The 26076-nt window shown below is 37.1% G+C and overlaps 1 protein-coding gene across 2 annotated transcripts in view; it reads left to right on the top strand.

The window, feature by feature from the left end:
- The first annotated feature begins 978 nt into the window (after positions 1 to 978).
- Positions 979 to 26076, top strand: part of SUZ12 (SUZ12 polycomb repressive complex 2 subunit) — a 50140-nt gene continuing 25042 nt past the window's right edge. The window contains exons 1-7 of one of the 2 annotated variants that reach the window (XM_078848472.1): positions 979 to 1488; positions 4596 to 4642; positions 4736 to 4800; positions 13176 to 13244; positions 20003 to 20052; positions 21255 to 21332; positions 24122 to 24207. In XM_078848472.1, coding sequence (XP_078704598.1) covers positions 1179 to 1488; positions 4596 to 4642; positions 4736 to 4800; positions 13176 to 13244; positions 20003 to 20052; positions 21255 to 21332; positions 24122 to 24207 — 705 coding nt within the window. In that variant the 5' untranslated portion in view covers positions 979 to 1178. The remainder of the gene's footprint in view (positions 1489 to 4595; positions 4643 to 4735; positions 4801 to 13175; positions 13245 to 20002; positions 20053 to 21254; positions 21333 to 24121; positions 24208 to 26076) is intronic. The other variant, XM_073310755.2, reaches the window with a different exon arrangement.

The following is a 26076-nucleotide window of genomic DNA, read 5'->3' as shown; positions in this document are numbered from 1 at the left end:
ATGGATTGCTTCATGGCCCTGATCCTTAATTTATGCACCTAACTGTACATAAGTGAGTACTGGTATGTGTAAATATGGAAATAAGCACATTGTTTTTTCCTTGATTTTTCCCTCTCTTGGCAAAGAAAAGGGAGGGGAGAGAAAAAATAAAAAGAAAGAAAACATAGGGAAATATTTGGTTCGTGGAGGGGCAGATTATTTCTCAAACATCTTCCTCTGAGGCATTGGATTAGGGAGACTACAGAGCTGATCCAGTTCCTATGTTCAAACCAATGGCTATTTACAGTCAAGCCCTATTTAGTTATTTCAACTAATTCAGCTTCATTTGGCTCTTCTGGAGTTTTTAATGGTCTTAATCCGATTAAACCCCATAGAGGTCATGCTGCGGGGCAGCACGGGGGAGCGGGTGGGTGGAAGGGGCAGACGTGTGGGGAGGTACAAGGAGTTTTAGCTCTACAGGGCAGCGTTGGGGATGGAGGCAGCAGCGCTATGGGAGGGCATTTGCTAGAACTGGGGCAGCCTGGGGGACGGGAGGGGGGGCATTTGACATGAGGCTGGAGGGAGGCAGCCGCTGGGGAAGTTTGGGGGCTGGAAGAGATGGGTGACCCTACTGGGCCGGGGTGAGATCAGCAGGGGGCAGAGAGGCCTTGTGGGGCTGCCGGAGGGCAGAGCGGGCCAGCTCTGAGGGGGCACCTCGCGGGCAGAAAGGGGCTGTTACTAGTTGACTGACAGAGGCGGCGTGAGACTTCCCAGGCTGCAGGCAACCAGTGCTTACCCACCATGCCCCGCGGTTCGGAGAGCGAGGGGGAAAGAGCGGCCCTTTCCCGCGAATTCAGTTCAAAGGAGGGGGAGGGGGAAAGCACCGAGCGGCGAAGCGCACCGACCAACCAAACTCTTCCAGAACCATCTCTGCGTCACGCAGGGGCGGGACTACCGTTGGCCAATCCGTCGGTGCGGCGCCATCCTCGGAGCGAATGGGCATGCGAGGGAGGCGGGCGGAGTGTCGGCGTCGGGTTCGGCTGGTCGCCCGTAGGGCTGAGGAGAACGGAGCGGAGGAGACTTAGAGGAGTTGGAGCTCGGTGCTTCCCCTCCCCCGTCCTTACCCCGCCCGCCCCAGCCGCCCCCCTCCCTCCTCGCTCGGTCTCCGGTCCGCCGGTGCCCGCTCTGGGGTGAGGCCCATGGCTCCTCAGAAGCACGGTGGAGGCGCGGGGCCCAGCTCGGGCTCCGCTGGCGGTGCCGCCGGTGGAGGCGGCGGCGGCGGAGGAGGAGGCGGCGGCGGGGGGTTCGGGGGCTCCGCGGCTGCCGCGGCTCCGGGCGGTAAATCCGGTGGCGTTCCCGGAGGCGGCGGCGGCGGAGGAAGCGGTTACTCGGGGGGCTCCTCGGCCTCCTCGGCTGCTGCTGCGGCGGCTGCAGCGCTGCCCCCTGTGAAGAAGCCGAAGATGGAGCAGATCCAGGCCGACCACGAGCTCTTCCTGCAGGCCTTCGAGAGTGAGCACCGGGAGCGGCCGCAGGAAGGGAGAGGGAGGGGCTGGGGGAAGGGGAGGCTCTGGGGGTTCGCACAGGCGAGAACGGGGCGCAGGGAGGCGGGTAAAGGGGGATGTCGGGGGGAAGGAAACGAGATCACGCCGTGGGGTAGGGCGTGGGGCGGGAGGTGAGCTCGGGGCCGGACTTCCCGGAGGGAGGAAGGTCTGGGGGCTAGAGAGGTTCGTCGCATGGAGCGGAAGCGGAGATCGGGGGTGGCTGGGGTGCGGGTAAGCCCGAAGTGGCAGGCGCTTCGTTCAGATTCGGGGCCCCTTTCGGGGGACGGCGCATTTGTGCCCGTCCTCTACTGAAGCGCTTTCCTGGCGTTGCCTTTGGCCTCTGGGAAATGGTTGAAATGGGAAGATTTCAAAGGTGATTTTATGTTCCCTCTTACCCAGCCCGAGGACGCTTCTTGGGCGGGAGGGAGGGGGTATTTGCGCCCCTTCGGTTATTGCTCCTTTTTGGTGATTTTTGCGTCTCAGGCTGTTAAGGAAAGACTGTGAGCCTCAGTTAACTTAATTTTGCTCTTCTGTGCAAAACCGAATTTTACTGGGTTATTTTAAGTTTGAAATTTAAGTCGCTGCCCTCCCTCTCTCAGGGCCCCCCCCCCCTCCGCCGGTGGTTCCAGGTAGGCAGAGAGTCACTTTGGATGCAGGATACAGTTCCTCACAGAAGCTTGGTCCGAATACCCAGGATAATAATTAACTTTTACATTGTGTCCTAGTATCCCAAGCCCTGCAGTCTACATGGTTTGAAGGAAAATTAAAATATTAAATCCAGAGATGGTTTTGGGATGAGCTTGTCACCACTGCAGTTATTTGTAATACATAGTAGTTAGCATTTTAATGTTTTTTGTGGGGAGTCTTGAGATCATTGACTAAAAATTCTTTACAACTGCTAATTAACCCAATCAGTGAAGATGGAGGGAATGTAAATACTGCATTAGGTCAAGTGATGTAGGGAGGATTAAGTGACTTACTCAGGATCACAAGTGATCCATGGCAGGACTCAGAATATAACCCAGAATACTTGAGCCTAGTCCCTGCTCTAACTACTTGAGAAGATGGCTTTAAATTTGGGCATGTAATGAGTAGAAATAAGTAGTATTGTATAAGGTATACTAGAATGTCTACTTGTGAATTCAGTTTTATAGCACTAATGTGAAAATGATACAGTAAAGAAATACTATTATTATTAGGATTTATGTATAATCTAGCAGTTGTGTCTGTCATGAACACTTGTGTGGATTTTCTTTTTGAAGGTAATCTAATTGAGGAGGATAACTTATTTTTCATTTTGACTTGACAGTATGATAGGATTGTGGAATATATGTGGTTTAATAGGTATTCTTGGGAAAGTGTCTAATAAAGTATTGCTATAATGTGTGTGTTTTCACTCCTCACTCATTCCTCTAGGAAGTCAGAGTTTAAATTCAAGAAGTCATAGTCTGTTTTTAAATGAAATATTAAATCTTTGAGACAGCACTTGGTTTTCTTGTGTCTTTCTGCGTGGTAGTTATTTTTTACTTTTGGATTGCTAAGGTGTTAAAGATTCTCTTAAAGGAATGAAGACCATAAAACATTTTTATTTTCTATGATATATCCGTAAACTTTTTCCTTCTGTTCTGTTTTTTAACTTGGTCCTAAGCATAGTAAAACCTTTATTTTTATCACTGTTTATAATTAACACAAAGTGAAATCTTTCAGTTTCTCAGTTGGGCTGTGCAGAATTCAGGACTGAGATTACTTAAGGTTTTATGTGGAACTGATTTTTAAAATAAAGTACTTATAAGTAAAACTGAATTACATTTGTGAAAATAAATGACCAGAATACTTTCTGTAGTGCACCGTCCTTCTTGTTCATTTGCTATTTTCAAAATTCATTAAATCACAATATAATTGCCAGTCACTAGAACAAATTAGGTGGGTCAGGAATATAAAAATAAGCAGCTAAATCTTATATTAAAATATAGAGATGGCCGGCTCCCTTACTTTTAAAAATAATCTTGTGGGGGACAGAGTGGGAAATACGAGTTGTATAGGAATTTTCCGGTCATTTCACGCACTCCAGTTTGCTCCGTATTTCCCCATTTGTGTTAAACTGAAATTAGAATATTCACCAATTTAAGTGGCTTATACCTGTTTATCTTAAACTGATTCTTAATTGACTTAACCTAAACTGAAAGAAGAGTTCTTTGTGTAGCCTCTTGAGTTGGTTTAAAATGACACCTGTAGTTTGACCAGTGTATCTTCTCATGTAGATAAGGCTTAGTTTCTTGACTGGTGGCTACCAGTCATTATATCAAAAAAGTTAGTATCCAGCATGATTATAGAGTAATAGACCATAGACCCACTGTCACCAATCAGTGCTAAGTTATGGTAAAGACAACTTGCTGTTGAAATGGTGGTTAATTTACTAAAGTTAACATTTTCCCATCCTGTGAGCTTTCTGACATTTCTGTCCTGGCCTAAAACCATTTATATCAAGCATTTTTGTACATGTGTAAGTTTGATAGGTCATTATGATTGCCACTCTGCATTAAGACACTCTTTTGGCATGTAATTATTCACAAGTGATGTCTTCGTACTTCACAGCAAAGTAAAACAATCTCAAGTTGTCTGATACATTAATAGCAGACTAAGCTATATATCAGACATTATAGATTGGGCAGGGAGAAAACTTGCTTAGTGTTAAAGAATGCTTTGGGATTACTTTAATAATTAGCAGTTTTCTGCCTTTGCTCACCTTCTAAAGGCTCTAAGGTGTAACAGGGGCTACATCTTTTCATGAAAAATCAAAGGTAGATCAGAGTTCCAATAGTTGATATATGCTATAGTGTAGTAGAGTGAATAAAATGTTGATCATGTTACAGATAACAAGTGGATACTTAAACTCCTGTTAATCTGAATTATGATTTATACATCCCAGTTGTCACATAGGTTTCACTTAATGTATATTTAACTTTAACAGCACCTACTAAAAACTATTTAGAATTGTCTGTATATTTGCTTGTAAGCTTAATTTTTTTTGTGGGGTATAAGATGCACCAGATAATGTCTATTTCTTTCCTATAGAACCAACACAGATATATAGATTTCTACGTACCCGGAATCTCATAGCAGTAAGTAATTGTTGATCTTAGTCTATTTCTTCACTTTGAATTTGTAGGAATCTCCAACTTAAGCATTTTAATTATTTTTCCATTTCTTTGCAGCCAATATTTTTGCACAGAACTCTCACGTACATGTCCCACAGAAACTCCCGAACAAATATCAAAAGGTAATTTTATTCTGTTTGGAAGCTATTCCTAATATTTGAATGTTAACTGATTATTCTCTCCCATTGCTCCATTTCTATTTTGCACTGTAAATCGGTCTTTTCAGATGTAGTGTGAGGCATTAGGCATTCTTGAAGTTGTTATAAGATTCACACCAACTCAGTTTTGAAATAGTTTGCAAGGGAAAAGTGCATGTTTATAAACTGAATTGTTTTTGTAATGATGAACCTCATCCTGCCAACAGTTCAGCACATGCTTAACTTTATGCATGGGAATATTCCCATTGTCTTCATTAGGAATACTTAAATATGCAAGTTAAGCATGTGCAGGATCTGGGCCTAAATTCTCAATAAAGTTGTTGGCAGTAACCTTTGACAAGAGATAGATGGGTGAAGGCCCAATTTCCAAGGTTCTAAAACCAATTATTCTTTATTACTTGAATCTTATCTAAGTTCTGACTTAGATAATCAATGTATATTTTTCTAAAGAACACTGCCAGGTTAGCTAAATGAGCATGTTGGGAATTCTGCTTAAGCTGCTTATGTAGGAAACTAAATCAGCGTTACTTTTCTGTAATTGTTTTGAAAGCCATTTAGTGCAACAGTCAGTTAAAATTAATGCTCTAGCTTTATTTTTAAGATTCTTTTTAAATATAAAGGCTTTAGAACCATATCTTTTCTTTGAAATGGTTACATTGAGTTGCATATGATTCAATACAGGGTTTCTGTTTTTAACATATGGCAAACTAATAGCTCCTCTTGGTAAAGGATATCTGCAGTTCTATAGTTGAAGACTGAAGTCCTTAGAGTTCTCTGGATGAAAGGCACAAAATGTTTGGTGGTTATAATTATTTCCTTAGTCAAACAGCAAATCATTCACTATTCTATTGATAGTTAGCAGCCAAAAATTTTACTGGTTAATCCATTAAGATATTATAATAAGTTTGAATTGCTTGAAAAAAGTATTAGTGTGGAATGGAACATTAGTAATGGTGGGTATTTAAAGAATAGTTATAAAACATAAGAATGGCCATACTGGGTCAGACCAAAGGTCCATCTAGGCCACTATCCAGTCTTCCGACAGCGGCCAATGCCAGGTGCCCCAGAGGGAATGAACAGAACAGGTAATCATCAAGTGATCCATCCCCTGTTGCCCATTCCCACCTTCTGGCAAACAGAGGCTAGGGACACCATCCCTGTCCATCCTGGTTAATAGCCATTGATGGGCTTATCCTCCATGAACTTATCTAGTTTTTTTTTGAACCCTGTTATAGTCTTGGCTTTCACAACATCCTCTGGCAAGGAGTTCCACAGGTTGACTGTGCATTGTGTGAAAAAAATACTTCCTTTTGTTTGTTTTAAACCCACTGCCTATTAATTTCATTTGTTGACCCCTAGCTCTTGTGTTATGAGGAGTAAATAACACTTCCTTATTTACTTTCTCCACACCATGCATGATTTTATAGATCTCTGTCATATCCCCCCTTAGTCATCTCTTTTCCAAGCTGAAAAGTCTGAGTCTTATTAATCTCTCCTCATATGGAAGCCATTCCATACCGCTAATACTGTTTGTTGTCCTTTTCTGAACCTTTTCCAATTCCAGTATATCTTTTTGAGATGGGACGACCCCATCTGCATGCGGTATTCCAAATGTGGGTGTACAATGGATTTATATAGAGGCAATATGATACTTTCTGTCTTACTATGTATCCCTTCATGATTCCTAACATTGTTCGCTTTTTTAACTGCTGCTTCACATTGAGTGGATGTTGTGTAGGCAGTAAATAAAATTGGCAACCAATGAGGACAGACTTGTATTTGATCCAACAAAAAATATAAAGTGCAAATTCTGTGAGTAGGCTGTATTCCACATTCTCTTATTTTGTTTTAGTTAATAATCAGCATTTAATGTAATTTCCTTGCCCTTGAGGATTGTAGGGGTCATTTCCACTTATTGCCAGTGAATGGAAGATAGTTTTTTTTTTTTTTTTTTTTTTTTTTAAATCTGTACCTACAACCTGTTCTTCCTTCTTAAAAGGAAATTATTGACTCCCAATAGGGGATGAGCTGAAAGCATGTTCTGACTTCCTGTCATGAGTTAACTTGCAGCTACTTTTTAAAAAATTTCTCATTAAAGTTACTACAATGGTTTGGATAGTTTATCTTGACTCTCCCCCTTAATTGTTTGAATTGGCACAAAGCCAGACTTAAGAAATGATGTTCACTGTTTCTTCAGACTGCTTTGGACCTAGGGGGCTAGCTCATAGTTTCAAACTGCCATTCTCCTTTTCCAGCAAGTTCTCCAATGGCTATTCAAGCAACCTGTCCTGTACCAAAGACTGCCATGTCTCAGCCTAAATCGTATCGGTATCTAGTGGATATATCAAGCAAACTATACCATATGCAAGAACAGATTTGTGTTGTGAAAATTATCACATGTTTTCATTCTGGATAGTTAAAATGTCTCCCCTCCATTACCTGAAACTTGTTTGGTTTTTTTCAGATGCCTCTTGTTTGTTGCCAAGCAACCACAAGTGATGTTTTGCATGTACATTAAGCATTATTTGCTGCTGTCTTCCATAAAGGAAATTTCTCTTTCCTCAGCTGGATAAGTAATGCCCAGATTCTCTATTTGAAAAAATATTTCTTTACTAACCTTAATTAATGGGTAAACTATACCATCTTTTCAAATCTAGAAATCTACTTTGATAGCTGTTGTTTCCATATGTAGTGAATATGTTAGTGGCCATTTCATTTATAATAACTAAAAGTTCAGGTTTTCTGAAAGTAATCTGCTCTATTGAAATCAAGTCAGTAATTAGATGTAGGAAAAATGGAGAAGCAAAGCTGTTTAATACTCTTTACTTTGTAAAGAAAACAAATGTAATACAACAGTTGAAGTAGATTTACACAGTATTTCTGAATATTCAAGGGAAATGTTTTTTCAGCTAAACTGCTAAATCCACAAATGCATTTCCCCCCAAATCTTGCTGATGGGTCTCTTGTTAGACCTGATCTAAACTTAAACTTTTGCCAGCACAGCAGTGTGTGTCAGGAGTGGTGACTTTTTTTCCCCTTTCCTGACCAACATAGCTGTGCTGGCAAAAGCCCTCGTGTACATGCACTTTATATTAGCAAAAAAGTCCTTTTGCCAGTATAGCTTACTCCATTCAAAGAACTGGTTTAAAAGAACTCTTTTGCTGGTATAAATGGCATCTCCAGTGCGAGAATTGCTGGTATACCTCTGCCAGTATGTCTGTACTGGCAAACATGTAGGCCAGACCCTAATTGCCACTGTTTATTCAACAGGAATCTGTACAACCAATTAAGCTCTTACTAAGAGCTTTATGTACTACCTACTCAGTACATCAGACACTGATTGCAGGGAGCAAGAAGCTTGAAAGGATTTTTTTTATGAATGGGGGAGTGGAAAATCTCATTGACTGAGGCTTCTATGTGGGGAATTTGTACACAGCTTGAGCATGATGAAAATTTTAGTGGATTCATTAGTTCTTGAGAAATGGTACTTATGGAAAAGCTATCTCATGACCCATTTCTTTTAGCTATTATAAGTCACAATGCATATATAGTAAATACTTAATTTTCTCAAGTGATTTTTTTTTAATGCATAGCAATTTTTTTATTTAAAAAGCCTATTAATTGCTCTGGGTATTTACAATAATATATAATTGTTATCAATATAAAGCAACATCTGCAACTGTATATGATATATTTACATACCACAGTAATAATCATCTCCACTCTCAATATCCCTGGTCTCTCAAAATATCTCAAAAAATGCCGGACAAATTGTAACTAAATCACTTACACTGTAGGTTATTCAGGAGGAGAGAAACTCATGTCAGAAATGAAGTTTTCAGTAAAGCTTTGCTTTGATATAATTTTGCATTTTATTTTGTTGTTTTTAATCTTTTTTGAACTGTAACATTTTCATCCTAGTCTTATTACAGTGTCAGATACAAATTTTTATTCTGTGCATGTAATCCAGAAAAAAATATTTTGGTGGGTTTTTTGACAGAACTGGCTTTCCCTGTTTCCCCAGGCAGTAGTTTAGACAGTGAGCATGAATTTTTCTAGTTTTCAGACTATTTTCAAGTTTGTGGTGAGTGTTAAAAATTTTGCCTTTGAAAAAAATGAACCCAAAAAGTCGTACTGTTGTTGCATATCTATATATTGAGGATAAATTGGTATTTCATTAAATACGTATTTTGTGATGATGTATTTAGTGCAGAAGGGTGACCAAGTTGGTAAGATAAGTGGACTAAGTTGGTTTTGGTTAGCAATTCTTATTGTGAAAATGTTAATATTAAAGATGTTTGGAGAAACTTGTGCTTTAATATTGAGGCACCCTACTATTTTGATTCTTATTACCTTGTTAAGTGTGTGCTGCTTGACTGGGGGGAGACACTTAAGTTACTGTATTGCAAGCATCAGTAAATGGTGGTACACTGAAAATCTTGCATATTATGACACAATCATTGCAATGGCAATGTGACATATTTTAGTCTTCAAATATTTCAGCTGTGATTATCATGTTATGTAATGTCCAACATAGACACAAATCTAGTTCATCTCTTCTCTCACTTTCCTTTTATGAAAGTCTCCCATGACTCTAATCATTGTCTTTGTCTATCTCTGGACCTCTTCTGTTTTTTGCCATCTCTTTGACAGGGTGACCAGAACAGTACTTAAAGTGAAGTTATATCATCGATATTATAGCAATATATGCATATGGCATATTTCAAAGTTATATTCTACCGCATTTTTTAAGCATCGTGATGTTTTGTTTTTTGCCTATCTCTGTATTGAGTAGATACTTTTTTCCTGAGTTCTATGGCTTAAAATCTAACAATGTGTTGAGTTCAGATAATTTTAAATATGCAGTACATTGCATTTGTCAACATTGGATTTCATTTATCGTATTGCCCCTTCACCAGCTTTGTTGCGTCCCTCAGAATTACCAGTGTTTTCTCTTGCGTTGACTAATGTACTTTTGTCATATGCAGATGTTGCTACTTCAGTCTTTCAGTTTTTCCCCATCTTTAATAAATATGTTAAACATCAGTCCTAGTACAGCTCCTGGGGCATCTCATTATTAACCTTCTGATGACTTGAAAATTGATCATTTATTCCTTCCCTTTCACTTAGCCATTTCCTAACCAATGACAAAACTTTGTTCTTGAGCCATGATTGCTAAGGCTTTGTCTAGGCTGAGGAATAGCCCTCATTCAGCAATTGGTATTGGCTTGTACCAGTGTAGACAATGGCATGTCAAGGTTTTCACTGCTTGAAATCTCAATTACAAGTAGGGGTAAACCTTGATTGTACGCAAACCCTGCATGCCCTTGTCCACATTTGGGTTAGTAATGGTGCTGCTTTACTGATTGCCAAACAGGGACTATTTCCAACTGTAGTCAAGGCCTTAGTTTTCTTAATAGATTCTGTCAAAGGCTTCTTGGAAGTTGAAATAAATTTATTGATTCTCCTTATCCAGTATTTTGTTGATATGCTAAGAGTTCTAGTACACTGGAGAGAGATAATTTTCATTTACGGTAGTTATGCTAGTAGGTCCTTATATTCATCTAGGTGTTTAATAATTTAATTTTTTTTTATTACTGCTCTGTCTGGTATGATGTAAGGCTCACTGGATTGTAATTGCAGATAATCCCTAGGACTATTCTAAAGATTCTCCAGAATAGTAGCTGATTTTAATTATTACAAGTTAAGGTATGCTTAAGTAACACACATGCCAAATCTGATTACTGTTAATTTCTTCACTGTTGGTTTCAGGGTTGTGGGTTTTGTTTTTTTTAATTAATTCCTCTTTTAAAAAAAAACAAAAAAAAACCCCTTTCTTCCCCCAAAGCTTAATATATCCGTGCTAGTTTTGGTAATCCCTCACCTGAGAATGTGGTGACTATTATTTAGTAAGTATAGTTGAAGCACTGTTGAAAAAAGTTGCTTTTGTTACTGAGCCTCAGTTTGAGTGGAATATCTCCTATTCCATGGTCTAGAATTAATTATTTCAAAAAAATAGTGGTTTGCTTTTCTACCCAGTGTCAGCAGCATACGAGAGAGTCAGTTTGTATGTGGAGAGTTGCATGACCTATATTATCACTTTTTTGTGGGTTTGCTAGTAACGTGAATCTATTTTTAGCTAAACAATCACTCAAATAAGAGAGCAGTTTAACATAAATCAAAGCATGAGCCGCTGAAATTTTTTACAAGCTGGAACTTCATATAAAGTTTTAAATAGCTTTATTTTTGGCAGTATTTTAATAAATATGACACTGCCAGTGTAGAGCTCCTTAATAAATTAAATTTTTAAATGTTTCAGAAAGGCAAGTGGAGAAAGAAAGGAAGTAAGAGATGAGAAATTTGCAGTGGAGTAGGATAAACAACTATTCTACAGTTAATAAAAGTTGTATATTGAGATTATAGTATTAAACTATACTTGCAAGTTATCAAAATAAAAATTATGGACATGAAGGCAACTTTCAGGGAGTTCATACACTTGTTCGTATCGTAAATATTGCATTGGTCCAGTTGTTGTTACATTTTGAAATGGCAGGCTTTTATTTTTTAAATGCTATTTGAATGTCAGTAAGACTTGAATAAATTAGTTACAGTTCAGTTAAGAATCAAAGTAATAGTTTGATAAGCTGCCAAGTCACACTTACCTTTTAATTAATGTTTTGGTCTCCCTTCTTCATATTAGGTTTTAAATAAACAAACATCTGAATTAATATTGGTGACTTTTAGTCAGTGAAATGTCAGCAAAACAAGACTACCAGTAATACAAGTATTGCCTTTTCTAAATCTAAATGTGGAAAATCTTGCTGGTGTATTGGTGTAACCTATAGCATTGAAGGGAATATTTTTTGTGACTTTGAAGATGAGGATTCAATCAGTTTACACACCAATCTTTTTTATAAAGGCATCTCTATTGTGCATTAGTTTAGAGCTAGAAAGTGCTCATTTAACTGCTTTAAAATGACTTTCTGGTTTTATACCCCATCTCTTGTTGCTTAGGCCTTATTTATGTTTTGCCATAAATATCCCACTGTTGATAACCATTAGGTAAGCTGCTTTGGTGGTAGCAATGGAAGGGCAGGAGTGCAGCCATACCAATAAGATCTACTTGGAGCTTTAACTATTGTGCCATGTAGACTTGTTCTGAACAGTTACACAACTTGGGAATTCATATGGTATCTGGGAGCCCTGTCTGGACTGTTGGTTCGACCATTTTTGTTGCTGGAGGAAACTTCTGGCAAAAAACCCCCAAACTTAGTGTAGACAAACCTTTCTTGTTCACTGCCTGTTGTATGGTAAGAGACCATGTACTGGGTAGAAAAACATTCCCTGTGGTCTGTGTTTTCTTCTCCATCTGTCTTGCTTAGACTAGGAAGAGAGATGCAAAGCGGGGCTGCACTTGCTGTTAGTGAGTGGATAAGTGCATTTATCCTGAGAGTCTGGTACTAGTCAATCTAAAGAACCTTGCTGGAATCCAGGATGGAACTTTAGTCTTCCTGAATTAAAGAGAATTGGAAGACTAATTCTGAAAAATTTTGAATAACCTCTGCCCAGAAATGTTGTTTACAGCTTAATGCCCATTGCTGAATACTGTATCATATAAGATAGAAAGGATGAATAGGTCGATGTTAATACCTTACAGGGGAAAAAATGTAATGTGATTATTCCTTAAGATGTAAACTCATTTTCCTCTGAAAAATATTCCTACAACTGGTCTGTTAGTGAATGTCCCCTTTGTATTATGTTCAGAATTCACTTTGTTGAGGAAAGAAATAATCTTTCAAGAATTAAATATAAATAGACCTGCTTCTGCCACATAGTAACCACATTTCTAATCCTTGTATATGGTTAATTTGGGACAACCTGAGAGCAAATTTGTATGTTGATAGTTGGCATGGCAATCAGTGTAAGGAGGTTGATTTTTTTTCTAAACAATATTAAATGTCATCTTTAGTCAGACATATTTGTACCAAAGTTTGAGTGGACCCCCATCTAGCTGTCTTGCTGATATTGAAGAGTGTTTTAATATTAAATTGTGTTGCTCTACAAAATTCTATCCTTTTCATTTCTGATAGTTTAGTAATTAGTCCTGTGATTATGATACTGAGGTCCAGCTTTTCAAGCAGTTGTCTTTGACTTCTCGGGCCTCTTCTTAGGAGGGAGAAGTTAGAACAGCCGGTTAAACCAATATTTGAAGAAACTGATGTGTATACTGAAATTTGTTTAATATAATCAGAATTTTTATTTCAGTTAATATTGTACGTAAAGGAAATACCTCTAAAAATGAAAATTACCTACTATTCATGCATTTTATTTTTCCACAGGAAAACGTTCAAAGTAGATGACATGTTATCAAAAGTAGAGAAAATGAAGGGAGAGCAAGAGTCTCACAGGTATTACCTGCTCATATTTTTATCAATAAATCATGTATGGCTGTCAATGAGGGAACAGGATAAAAGGGAGTGATTATTACAGGGTGCAGTACCTGCCACATGAGTGTAGTGTAGCATCCAATTAATATTTGATGTGTATGCACTCTAATAGGTTGAGTACTTACAAAATATAAGAAATTGAGAGCATAAAAGACAAGGTTACAGAGGATCTGGCTTTCTGTGGGCTAGACTTTCCAGTATTTCTACTGTTTATATTTTAAGCACCTTAAGCTTCTTTAGCTTTTAAAAAATAAAAACAAATAAATTTACGCGTAACTGAGTTGCAATGTCAGCAGCTGATCCATGAAAATATGTTTAAGAAGTGGAGAAGATTTAGCAAGATTCTGACTGTAATATTCTCATTTTTCATGTGATTAGTTTTTGCGCTGCTTGCTGCTTTCACAGGTTCCTATATTCCTGGTCTTTATGAAAAGAAATTTTTCATTGAATGAATTTAACAACTTTTTAAATGTTGAAGTGCCTGTATTTTAGAACTCTGTAATTTACTTTTACAGTGCTCTTAATAAAAGAAAATTAATTTCTAGGACTGTCAAAAAAAAGTGATCAAAAAAATTAATCGCGCAATCAAACAATAATAGAATGCCATTTATTTAAATATTTGTGGATCTTTTATACATTTTCAAATATATTGATTTCAGTTACAATACAGAATACAAAGGGCACAGTGGTCACTTTATATTTATTTTTGCTTACAAATATTTGCACTGTAAAAAACAAAGATAGTATTTTTCAAATCCCCCCATTGCAAGTACTGTAGTGTATTGTCTTTATCATGAAAGTTGAATTTACAAATGTAGAATTATATAAAAAACAAAACAAAAAACCAAACTTGAATTCAAAAATTAAAACAATGTAAAACTTTAGAGCCTACAGGTCCACTCAGTCCTAGTGCTTGTTCAGCCAATTGCTCAGACAAACAAGTTCGGTTACGTTTGCAGAAGATAATGCTCCCCGCATCTTGTTTACAATGTCACCTGAAAGTGAGAACAGGCTTTCACATGGCACTGTTGTAGCCACTGTCACAAGATATTTACCTGCCAAATGTGCTAAAGATTCATCTCCCTTCATGCTTCAACCACCATTCCAGAGGATGTGCATCCATGCTGATGACTGGTTCTGCTCACTAACAATCTAAAGCAGTACAGACTGATGCATGTTCATTTTCATCATCTGAGTCAGATGCCACCAGCAGAAGGTTGATTTTCTTTTTTGGTGGTGTGGATTCTGTAGTTTCTGCATCCGAGTGTTGCTCTTTTAAGACTTTTGAAAGCATGCTCCTCCACACCTTGTCCCCTCAGATTTTGGGAAGCACTTCAGATTCTTAAACCTTGGGTCGAGTGCTGTAGCTATCTTTAGAAATGTCACATTGGTACCTTCTTTACGTTTTGTCAAATTTTCAGTGAAAGTGTTTTTAAAATGAATAATATGTGCTGGGTCATCATCCGAGACTGCTATAACATGAAATATATGGCAGAATGTGAGTAAAACAGAGCAGGAGACCTACGATGCTCCCCCAAAAAGTTCAGTCACAATTTTAATAACGCATTATTTTTTTAATGAGCATCATGAGCATGGAAGCATGTCCTCTGGAATGGTGGCTGAAGCATGAAGGGATATATGAAAGCTCAGCATATCTGGCGCGTAAAGACCTTGCAATGCCGGTTACAAAAGTGCCATGCGAATGCCTGTTCTCACTTTCAGGTCACATTGTAAATAATAAGCAGGCAGTGTTATGTCCCAAAAGTGTTAAATAAGCTTGTTGGTCTTCGTGATTGGCTGAACAGCGGATTACGCTGACGGGCCACATGTTGTCCACCACTGCTTTAGAGTATTAGCTTTATTTTGTTCCCATTTTGATCTTGTACAGCAGACATTTAAAATAGAGTAAGGTATGCATCTTCCTGTTCCAATATAAGTATTTGAGATGACAGCTCTTACTTGGCAAGGTCTCACATCATACTTGGAAAACTTTGAAATTCAACATAGCAAATCTAAAACTTGGAGTGACAAACTTCTGCTTACTTTGACATTGTGATGGTTGTAGAAAAACAGATATTCGGGTAACTAGTATGTTGTCTCCATAAACTTCAAACAGTTATTGACAGATTGGCCAACAGTGGGCCAAAGGTCTCTGAAACATAATTTTATTTTGGTTTTCTATATCCAATTAATAGCTTAATTGAGTTCCAAAGAAGTGTATCTGGACTGACTTTTTATAACAAATTACAGTGCAGATCAACTTTAAACAGCTCAGGTATAAAACATTGGAAACTTTAAGAAAATGAAAGTGTCTCTTAAATAACTAAAAATAGTTGCACATCCTATACCTATCTTGAGCAACTTACTGTAATTTTATAGTTATACTCCTGTTTTTATAAAGCTGCTTTCTGCTGTACTGAAAGACTCTCAAACTTGAGAGGGAGAGTGAAACTGATTGCTTGCAAAGAACTCTCAAATGCAAAAAGTAAACAATTTAAAAATATCTAATCTCTCAATTAGTGTTTTGTGACAGTAGCTGATACAAGAAATCACACTTCTCTGAAAGTAAGTTGATATCTGTCCCAGTAACTGTCAGCATTTTGGAATGTGCACAATATATATTTCACTTGAATTTGACTTATAGGTGAAGTGAAAATAAAAATCCCCAAATCAGTAATTTATGCAGACTTGCATTTTAATATAGTTTTTTCTATTTACTTTCCAGTACCAGATTGGAAGGGTTGGGTTTCCTTTCAGCTGTTAATATTGCACACACCCAACATAGGCAATGAACACTACTCCTTGCGCTAAGTATTTGATGCCTCAGTAATTACAATTGCACTTAATAGTTTCAGTTGCAGACCCCTAAAGATTTTGCTTTTTGGTTCCAGCAGTATTCTGAGATGGGTGACATTGTGACCATTTTGTACTATTAAGCATTTGGTGCACTATGCTCTAATGAATAAGATTTGTAATAGAGGCTTAACAGTTTTATTTGATGGATATCATAAGTACAGAAAATTTCGCCATATTCTATCAATACAAAAATATTAAATCTGTATTTATAGAGCAAATGAATAACATATAAGCAGTTGGTAGAAACTATGATGGGAAGAGATTAAAGCATACATTGTACTTCTGAGGTTTTAGGTGCAATTCCAGTTAATGAATTTCTTCCCTATCCTAAATTAGACATTGAGCTACTGTAGTATTTTAGGAAGGAATATGGTTGAATTTCATTAACCCTGTTTATGAACGTCCACAGTAATTCTTTTGCTATGGGATATGGTATATCCTGATGAGCAGGTCACATTTAGTTCTTCATGCTGGCTTTATATTCTCCTTTAGTGCAAAACTATTGATGATCAGCTAAAACATTTCTCTAGGTTGTGTTTAATGGTTTATGAAATTTTATGCGTTCTATAAATTATGGAACAGAGCCAGACAATGGAAAGATTGTAATATTCTTGACTAACCAGAACATTAGAGAAGCTTTTTCACAAACTGAGAATCATTCAGGTGTGCTTTTGCACTCTTCTTTATAGGCCTCTGAGGGAAAGTATGCTTTGCAAAGTTTTACAAAATATTAGCTGAAAATTGGTTATGAAGCACATGTGCTACATTGAAATCAGCTTATTTTGGGAATTGTGTAAATCAGTAACTAAACACTTAGCTTATTCACTAATCCAGTTAAATTGGTTTTGCTTACAATTGTGTATTGTATCAGTATTGCTTGCTTGAAATAAGCCAGATGGATCTCTGGTTTCCAAGGATTGTTCTGTAACCTTACTGAAGCAAAATATCCAAGTTTAAAATACATTTGTTTGTCCTAACACCAAAATGTTTTGCTTTGCTCCCTCTACTAAACTTTCAATTTTAAAAATATAAAATCAATTCTCATCTTTCCGATGATAATGCAGTCTGGCACTATAACATTCTTTCATTCTGATGTAATATACAAGTCAGTGCAAGCATTGTCTTGTAAATACTAAAGCAATTGGGGTACTTATTAAAACATCAGTAGTTTGAGGATTTCAGGAAATACTTGTCATGCACTGACAAAGCACCCCAAGAAAGTCTGTGTTCTAGGGTCGATTTTATTTTTTTAACTCAAAGCCATTTAAATCACCATTTTTAATCGTAATTTAAATCAAACAGGAAATCTTGATTTAAGTCTATTTTTAATTTTTTTTCCATTTTATTTTTAAACTATTTTTCTAAAGATATTAACAGTTTAAACATGTTGATTTACAATGAAATTTAGCCTCTACACTAAATATGGTGGTACTTTTTGCTAACCTGGAAGTCGCACTATATATATTTGAAATTATGTAGCATAACCTATATTAGATACTTGATTTTTGTTTTTTATGTTAGAAAATGCTGAATGATGCGTTTTGTATTTACTAGTCTATTTTTTTAACTTGTGATTTCTCAAGCTATACTTGGATGGAAATTAGAATTTAAAATGCAAAACGCTAGCTTTTTAAATTAAAACTACTTCAAGTATACCAGGTGCATAAGAATAAAAATTTACCAAAATATGTTCTGCATTTAAAACTAAGGAAGTATTATCTGTAGTTAGTGAATTGAACTGAATGTTTCTGTGCACCATGTCCTTCAGTGTTTTAGGACAAGTAGATGTCATCTTCGTATACCTAGGTTTATTCATACATTGGAATAGGAAAAACAAGCTTTCCTGCTTTTTCAGCTTCCTGTCTGTTTTTAATTTGAATGAAATAGTCACAGAACTGAACTAGCTGAATAAACTGAAATGAAAAATATATTCTCTCCAACTGTAGAAGAGGCTGCTGCTGATTTTTTTTTAAATTTATTTTTATAAATCAGTTTTTATTTATCCTGCTGGCTTCATAAATAGTTCTAGAGCCTCACAGGCCATATTGGGGAGAAAAAAAACTGAGTGAAGTTATTCAAGATGCCCAATTGCCCCAAATTAAATGTTTTGAATGCTGCTGTGACTTATATGGGACACTATCTAATACAACAATATTTCATCAAATATTATCAATTCTATATGTAGAGGACTTAAGCACATTCAGATTTTTAGCCTCTGGTCATAGTGACAGCTATTTCCAGAATAATTCCATATTCATTTTTCAACCGTATTCAAATGTATTAAATTACCTCATTCTGAGTTTAGTAAATCCACCTTATCCAAATCTTAAAGCAGTATAATACGAAAAGTAGGATGATCTGTGTAATAAACTACAGTAATATAAAATAAAATACACAGTAATCAAACCATTAACTGCATGTGTTGGAGGGTATATGTGTTTTAAAGGTGGGTCTACTAGTCCCACCTATTAAGATTGACCATCAGTTGTCATAAGATCCAGTTTTCAGTTGCTAGTAATTTTACTTGACTTTAGATTTGTGCCTTTTGCTATCCCATGAAAATAGACCCAAATTTTACCAAGTTATAATAAGCCTTTGAAAAACTGTAGTTCACATATGCTTAGTAGAGACTTCTTGGATTTTAACAGCTAAATCTCAGAAGATCCCATTCTCAGTGTGCATGCTTGAGCCTCTCACAGCTCCTTGTGCTCACCATACCGCATGTGCCATTGCCACAGTGACTGAGTATGCTTCAGTCCAGGGCTACAGGTGAGAAAGCCAAACTTTCTCTGTAATGGCTACTGCGGGCTGGGGCTGACCAGTGGAACTGTGAGCAGGGAGCCTGTCATGTCACTCAGTTGACCACCTTGCTGGAACCCAGGCAGTGTGGAGGAGGAAGCAGTGTGATTGGAATGCAGAGGGGACAAAAGCCAGACTGGGAAGAAAGAATGGAGTAGATTGTGACAAGGAGTCTGGGGAGGTTTGGGGGAGGGGAAAATGGGAGGCTGAGACTCTTTGGAGGAGGAGGGCTGGGACTTTGGAGGCAAGGTGACAGAAGAGTGACAGGGAGGTTGGGACTGGCAGCTTTCAACTGCAATAACCATGAGAGCTTTCAGAGTAGCAGCCGTGTTAGTCTGTATCCATGAAAAGAAAAGGAGTACCCACGAAAGCTTATGCTCAAATAAATTTGTTAGTCTCTAAGGTGCCACAAGTACTCCTTTTCTTATAACCATGAGACAGTCCTTTCTGTTCCTGCAGTCCCCTGCCTTATACACCACACGCCTTCTAACTTCACAGATTAAGTAGGGATTCTACAGATAGAAGCCACTCTTTTTATGCAACCCTGATTCATCCCCAGAGTAGGTTCATCCTGTGCACAAATACTGGGGCCTTGTGGGGAAAATATAGTATGTGATATAAGACTATATCATAGTGCATAGGCAACTCTAATTCTTTCACTTCCTAACTTTTGAGTGCTTGACATTTCTATCGGAATGTTCTTTTAGCATAGATTTTGTATGTAGTATATTACAAAATACACCCTCAAACCCTTGTCTTCAGGCACTGAGTATTCATTAAGGTAGTGGTCAAACCCTCTGCCTTCTGAAAATGCTGATCCATGCCGGGGTACCTTTCTGTATGCAAAGAAGTTTGTTTTAAAATTTGCATCCAACTGCTATATTTAATATGCTGAAGCTCTGGAAATTACTAAGTGGCTCTAATTACTAAGGAGACAGTTTATTCACTTAATGATTATAGATCTGATTCTGGTTATAGACTAATTCTGAGGGATAATGTACTGAATAATCTGTGATTTTTGAGGCGAAAATACCTATTTATTCTAACTTTTTTTTCCTGTTTAGCTTGTCTGCCCATCTGCAACTCACATTTACTGGTTTCTTCCATAAAAATGGTATGTCTGTTAAAATTCATTATACTACATTATAATGTGTAATAAACCTCTTAAACGTTCAGTATCAGGGAATACACTTGAGCTGAATAGATTTGCCATATATTACAATCCCAGATGTTTGTACAGTGTATTTTTTTAATTGCTTTGAACTCGACTATCCCACTAGCACAATACTTATATATTTTTACTTTTTACAATAGAAAAATGCGTACCTTCTCATATGTACTTTAGATAAGTGCTTTGTGACATTAATACTAAGCAATAAAATGTTGCAAACTTTCACTCAGTACATGCAGATTCTGTTAAAAGCTTAAAGTCTTTGTCATGCTTTTAAACAGTTAATAGCTAAAAGTTGAGTTGTTCTCTTTAAGCAAGTATCCATAGGGAATTTTTCTGGTTTTCTTGGGAATTTGAAGTGGAACAAAAAAAAAATCAAGTAATGCTAAATTCCTATTTTGAGGTTCCACAAAGTTGAAAGAATATTTTCATTGATATAAAATATAGACCAGAAATAAAACTGAAAATGCCATACCTAGATCTTTAAAGATGAACTGAAATCTTGTATTTTGCTAATGATTTACAGTTGTAAATATCTGTATGTATATATGCAGCCATAACTTCACAAAAAGTTAATAGAATTCTTGAACTACTAAGACGTGAGTCCATGGTTCTTTCTCCTCCAGTTAGAACAGGAAGCTGTGTTCTTTATGGTGCTTTAGATATTGGTAATTTATTAACTCTTACATACCCGAATTCAGTTCTTTGCAGATAAATAAAAGAAAATTACTTTAAAATATTTTATTTTAAAAGATTTATTTCCAACTTTTAAATGAACACATGTATTCTGTTAGTGACCTTTTTTGTAGTATTCAAAAAATATTCAGCTCACTTAAAGATCTATATTTTTAGTATGGGTAATGGTATCTGCAAACATTTATGCTCTCTGAACATTTTGTATACTTGGCCTGGAAATTTTTCCAAAATACACTTAAATTATGGTTAGTAGCATCTGGATTTGAAAAACTATTTTGCCAGTGATAAATGGGAATTTTGTTTTGGTGAGTGCGTGTTGCTCCCTTGATCTAGGAATACTTCTGAGTGTTCCTTTTGTGGAATTGAAGAGGAATATCCAAAGAAGAGTGCTGGTCCCACTGCTGCCCTGATTCCATTTGGGAATGCTTATCTTCTGTTTATACCCTCAGGAATTTTTCAACTTGTTGCCTCTACTCTAATGCTTTATCATGGAAGCAACAAGGAGATCAAGGAGCCCATACCCTGTGGTGAGAACAGAAGCAAAAGAAATCACTGGTTGCTCCCAATGGCCTGGCAGAGGATGGGGGTGGGGGAAACGAATGCATAGTGCTGTAGTCTAGCTTCAGACACCTAATGATCCGTTCCTCCCAAATATGGTCTGTGGACGACACCTAATGGGAAGCACACTATACACAACTTCAAATAGTTGGTGTATAGAATGGGGACGCCTGGGTGCTCTCTGTGGGCCCTGCTGACAGACCATGTCTTTTAATTTAATTTCTGGCTCAGACTCCCTGTGTTGGTAGGTTTGAGCAGATTTTTCAAGATGTTAGCATAATTGCTGTAAATCATTCTGTGACTGTTGGTAATGTGGCTGTGCTGTTTAACTATGAAATCCTCATACGTTGGTGCTGCTCTTTCAGTAGAGAAATATGCATAGTGAAAACAATATGATTGCATGTTCATCCTAAAGAACATCTCTCATGAGCAGTAGTGAATACTAAATATAGAAAGTTTTGTGACAGACTAGCCATTGACATGCTTTTTTGGTGCGATAGTAAAAATTATTCCAAAAGCTCTCAGAATAATGCTAACTACTTTTTATTTTGCAAATTAAACACAGCTATGGTTTTTTGTATATCTGCTGGTCGGTATTCTTTGATAGGAATGTCTTTCTGTGAACATTTGTATTCTTGCATGAACAGGATTAATTTTCAAATTAACAGTGAAAAATTCTCTTAAAACTAAAAAGCATGTAAATCTATTACAATTCTTAAGATTGCTAATGCCCCTGTAAGTAATTAAAATCTGCAGGTGAGCTACCAAAATTGTTACTAAATTAAAAACAGATCATGCTTGTTCAGTGTGAATATAATGCCAGTAGGAAGGTGAGTTAGGAGACACAGGGCATGGTCTCTAGTATGCTGACAACTCTTTGATGTCTCATCTGATCTGATAGATGTAATTGAACATTTTACTTGGTGTCTGAGATTTTGGCTTTGGATGAGGGCTAGTTGGTTTAAGCTTAACACAGATAAGACTGGGTGTTTCCTGAGGTAATAGGGTGGGGGTGGCAACTAGAAGAAATGGGAGATTATGAAAGTCCTTTGATTGTGAAACTGAGTAACAAACTGGATATACCTCTGCAATTTTAAGTATTAGCATCTAGCTGTCACTAATAGTTCAAGGTAGCAGCTTTGACCAAGACTGCCTGTTAAATATCCGCTGGTCAAGAGCAAAACCTCTTTTTTGGGTGTAGACCTTTCTACAATGATCTGCATTTGTTGTCATCACACTGTTGTGATGTTCTTTGGGGATGCATCTTAACTTTTTAGAAACTAAGTTAGTGAAGAATATGGTTGTCCAGTTCAGTGGTGCAACATGCAGAAAGCACATTGTAAGACCATCTGTTTCACTGATTTTCATGAAGCCATGGTGTGAGATATATGTACTTTTTTTATAGTAGGTGCTTTGGGCAGTTTTTATTTTGGTTGGAGTAAGCTTAGATGGGTAAATTACTGTTTGGGATTTTTAAAAAATCTTAGTTTATATTCATATTTATACAAGCACCTAGAGCCATGAATAGTGCTCTGAAATACATTTGCAGAAATAGAAATATTCAGATGAGTAAGGAAGAAAAGAACTGGACTGCAGGAATGTTGCCAGTTAATTTAATAAGGATTTGATTTACTTAAGCAGCAGCAGATCAGTAAAATAAACTAGTTCCCAGTACACTCAAATTGTCTGAAATAGTTATTTTACTTTGTGATGGTTGTAAATTTCAGTTTTAAGAGGACAGAGTTAGATCTGAAGAAATCTGTTCAGTGCTGGACTGGTCAGTCTGTATTGCCAGAGACTGAATTTGTTCTCCACAAATTATCTTAAATTGACATGTTGAGGCCTTTATTTACACTGTAAATGTGTTTTAATCCAGATTTTTATTGGCATTGATGATCATACTACTGGTAGTAGCCATCTTGAACATTACATCAATTGGAAAATCTGTAGCACAGGGATTGTAAAATTATTTATTTTAAACTGGATTTTTTTTTCAGTTCTCTCGTTGGTCTCTAACACTCTGCTTGGGGTTGAAAGTTGAGATTTCTAACTGATGGCATTTGGGTCCTTGGCAATGATGCAAAGTAAATTGTAGATTTGGGAGGAGTAAATAAGAATTTTTTATGGGAAATAATTTAGGTCACTCACCTGAAACTGGAATTTTCTGGCTTTTCTTAACAAATCCACATTCACCCTTTTTTTCCCTATTGCTTCAGAAGCTTGTGGTTGGTGAATGTTCTACTCTGCCTCTGGGCTGTACTACGAACCTGTACAGTACCCTCAATTACAATTTTTAGTTATAGCAGTACTGGGTACATGTTTATGATGTAAACTTGCGTTTTGGCGTGTGGATCTGTGGGGGAGACCTATTTGGATAACTCCAGTTATAGGTAAATGATTCAGTTTTTTACTGGCTGTTTCCTTAAAAGGGGAGTTAAAAACTAGAGTTGTACTTTACTATGAACCAAGAGCTAAAAAAAGACGAATGGAAGTGAGTTTGCCCTGCTATGTTAAACTTTCAAACATTACAGATCAACTCTACTTACATTTTTAATCTGCTAATAATGGAGCAGTTATAAAGTAAGGTTCTTTCTCAAGATGGGGAGCACTGAAATTTCAGTAGGAGTGTGTGACTTTAGAACTTTGTAGAAAGTCCTTGTATCTGAAAATGGCAATGATTTAAAAAAAACTGCAGTAAACTTGTGGGCACTGAATAGAGTTGTTACTTTTTCAAGATTTAAAATATTTTTCTGTTTAGATAAGCCATCACAAAACTCAGAGAATGAACAAAATTCTGTAACCCTGGAAGTACTGCTTGTGAAAGTTTGCCACAAGAAAAGAAAGGTAACATGACTTGAGAAACATTTCATAAATGTTAAAGTGCAAAGCTTAATTGATTCCTAAACATCTCTTTAGCCTCCAGGTTGGTAATGTTAGTTAATGACAGCATGATGCTTCAGTTAAGAGATTAAATTGGTCTTAAACTTACATTACTACTAGAGAGCACTACCTGTCTAAATTACTTTCTGTTGATAATGGATGGAATTTTCAAAAGCACTTAAAATTGGCTTTATTCTGCTCTGACTGAAGTCACTGGGAGTTTCTGATTTCTGCGGGAGCGGAGTTGACCTGTACCGATCACTGTTGAAAGTAATCTTATAGGAAAAGCTGCTTAACTTGTTGCCTGCTGTTCTACTTATGGATGCTATCCTTAATCTAGATGTGTGTTTGGAAGGAAATTAACTTCTCATTTTCCATTTTTGCCTGCCAAGATATTTTTGGGTATATTTACATTTTAGGAGGCGCAATTTTTATTCATTCAGCTAAAGTTGTAAGATGATTTCTTGCAGATCTTGAAAAATCTAAGTGGTAAACTTTCCCTCATGAATGTGGGTTGCCTAAGACATCAATTAAAAAAAAAAATCTAGTTCCCATTTAAAATATTACTAGCTTGTATCGTTATGAAGATAACTTACCAAATGTAGCATGTCTTTCTGAGTTTGCATATAGCTATGAACAATGTCAGAGATAGGCACTGAAATGATTTACAGGGGATGAGGTACCCCCAAAAAGAGAACTGGGTGAAGAATGAAGAAATGCAGTTTTTTCTTTTGTAGCATTAGTTAGGCTGAAAAGGAGTACATTAGTGGAGACCTCCTTTCAATTTGAAGAGGAGTTATAAAGCTTCAGATTTCCAGTTGTCTAACAGCAGAAGCCCAGTATAAAAGATGGTGTCCCAAATTGAGACCTTTCTTACCACCTCAGAAGCTGGGCTTCTCACAAAGGCACTGCCTTGGACTTTGTTGGTGGCCACACCAGCACTCATATTCATTTAACTACGCCACATGCATTTGTATCTGCACCTGACTAGTAAGTGGGCTAAAACTTTTCAAGCTTTTTTCTCTTGGATGAAACCTACGTAAGAGTGTAATGACTGTAGTGGAGGTTCTCAAATTTCAAAGAGATGTTCAGCTTTATTTAATATAATTTAGTCTCCTTGTACATCTCACTTAATTTGCTGTGTTTTTCAACCATCCTTTATGTAAGACATTTTCCATTTTTTTGTCCTGTCACCAATGTAAATCCATATTTCTGATTTATCTCCATGTATTTTGTTTACATTGTGGTGATGTCCAGAGGCAGATTAAAATAGGCATTGTACAAAGTTATAGGATAATTGCTGTACTTAGGAGCTTACAACCTTTTGTATTCCCCAATCATCTGCCACCTCTTCTCTCCCTTTCCTTGCTCTGTTCTGTGTTCATTTTTTATATTGTTTCTCTGAAATATTTTTGTTTGACAAATTTAGTGTACTACAGTAATTTTCAGAAGCCTTTCTGAATTAGCTTGCTACTTTAATTATACTTAATGCTACACCCCGGCTACCAGCAAATTTCACTTCTTGAAATTAGCCATCCAGATAATTGATCTCCAGGATCAAACCAGACTAATCCAACCAGACATTTCCTTATATACTCTTAAATCCCTCATGACTATGGAAATGTGGAAGCCAAGTTGTGAATTTGTTTCCATTTAGGTTTAAAATTAGGGAAAGTACTTTGGCTGAACGTTCTTAGATGCCAGACATTCAGACCTGCTTTTAAGATCTGTCATGTAATTCAACAGTGTTGGTTACTATTTAGGGGGTGGACAAGTAGAATGATGGGAGGTAAATGTTGATTATTTTAAATATAAATTTTGTTGCGAGTTTAA

Source organism: Lepidochelys kempii, chromosome 14 (genome assembly GCF_965140285.1).
Source record: "Lepidochelys kempii isolate rLepKem1 chromosome 14, rLepKem1.hap1, whole genome shotgun sequence".
NCBI classification, from domain to species: Eukaryota; Metazoa; Chordata; order Testudines; family Cheloniidae; genus Lepidochelys; species Lepidochelys kempii.
The sequence above is the reverse complement of the archived record's forward strand: the minus strand, read 5'-3'. Positions and strand labels throughout refer to the sequence as shown.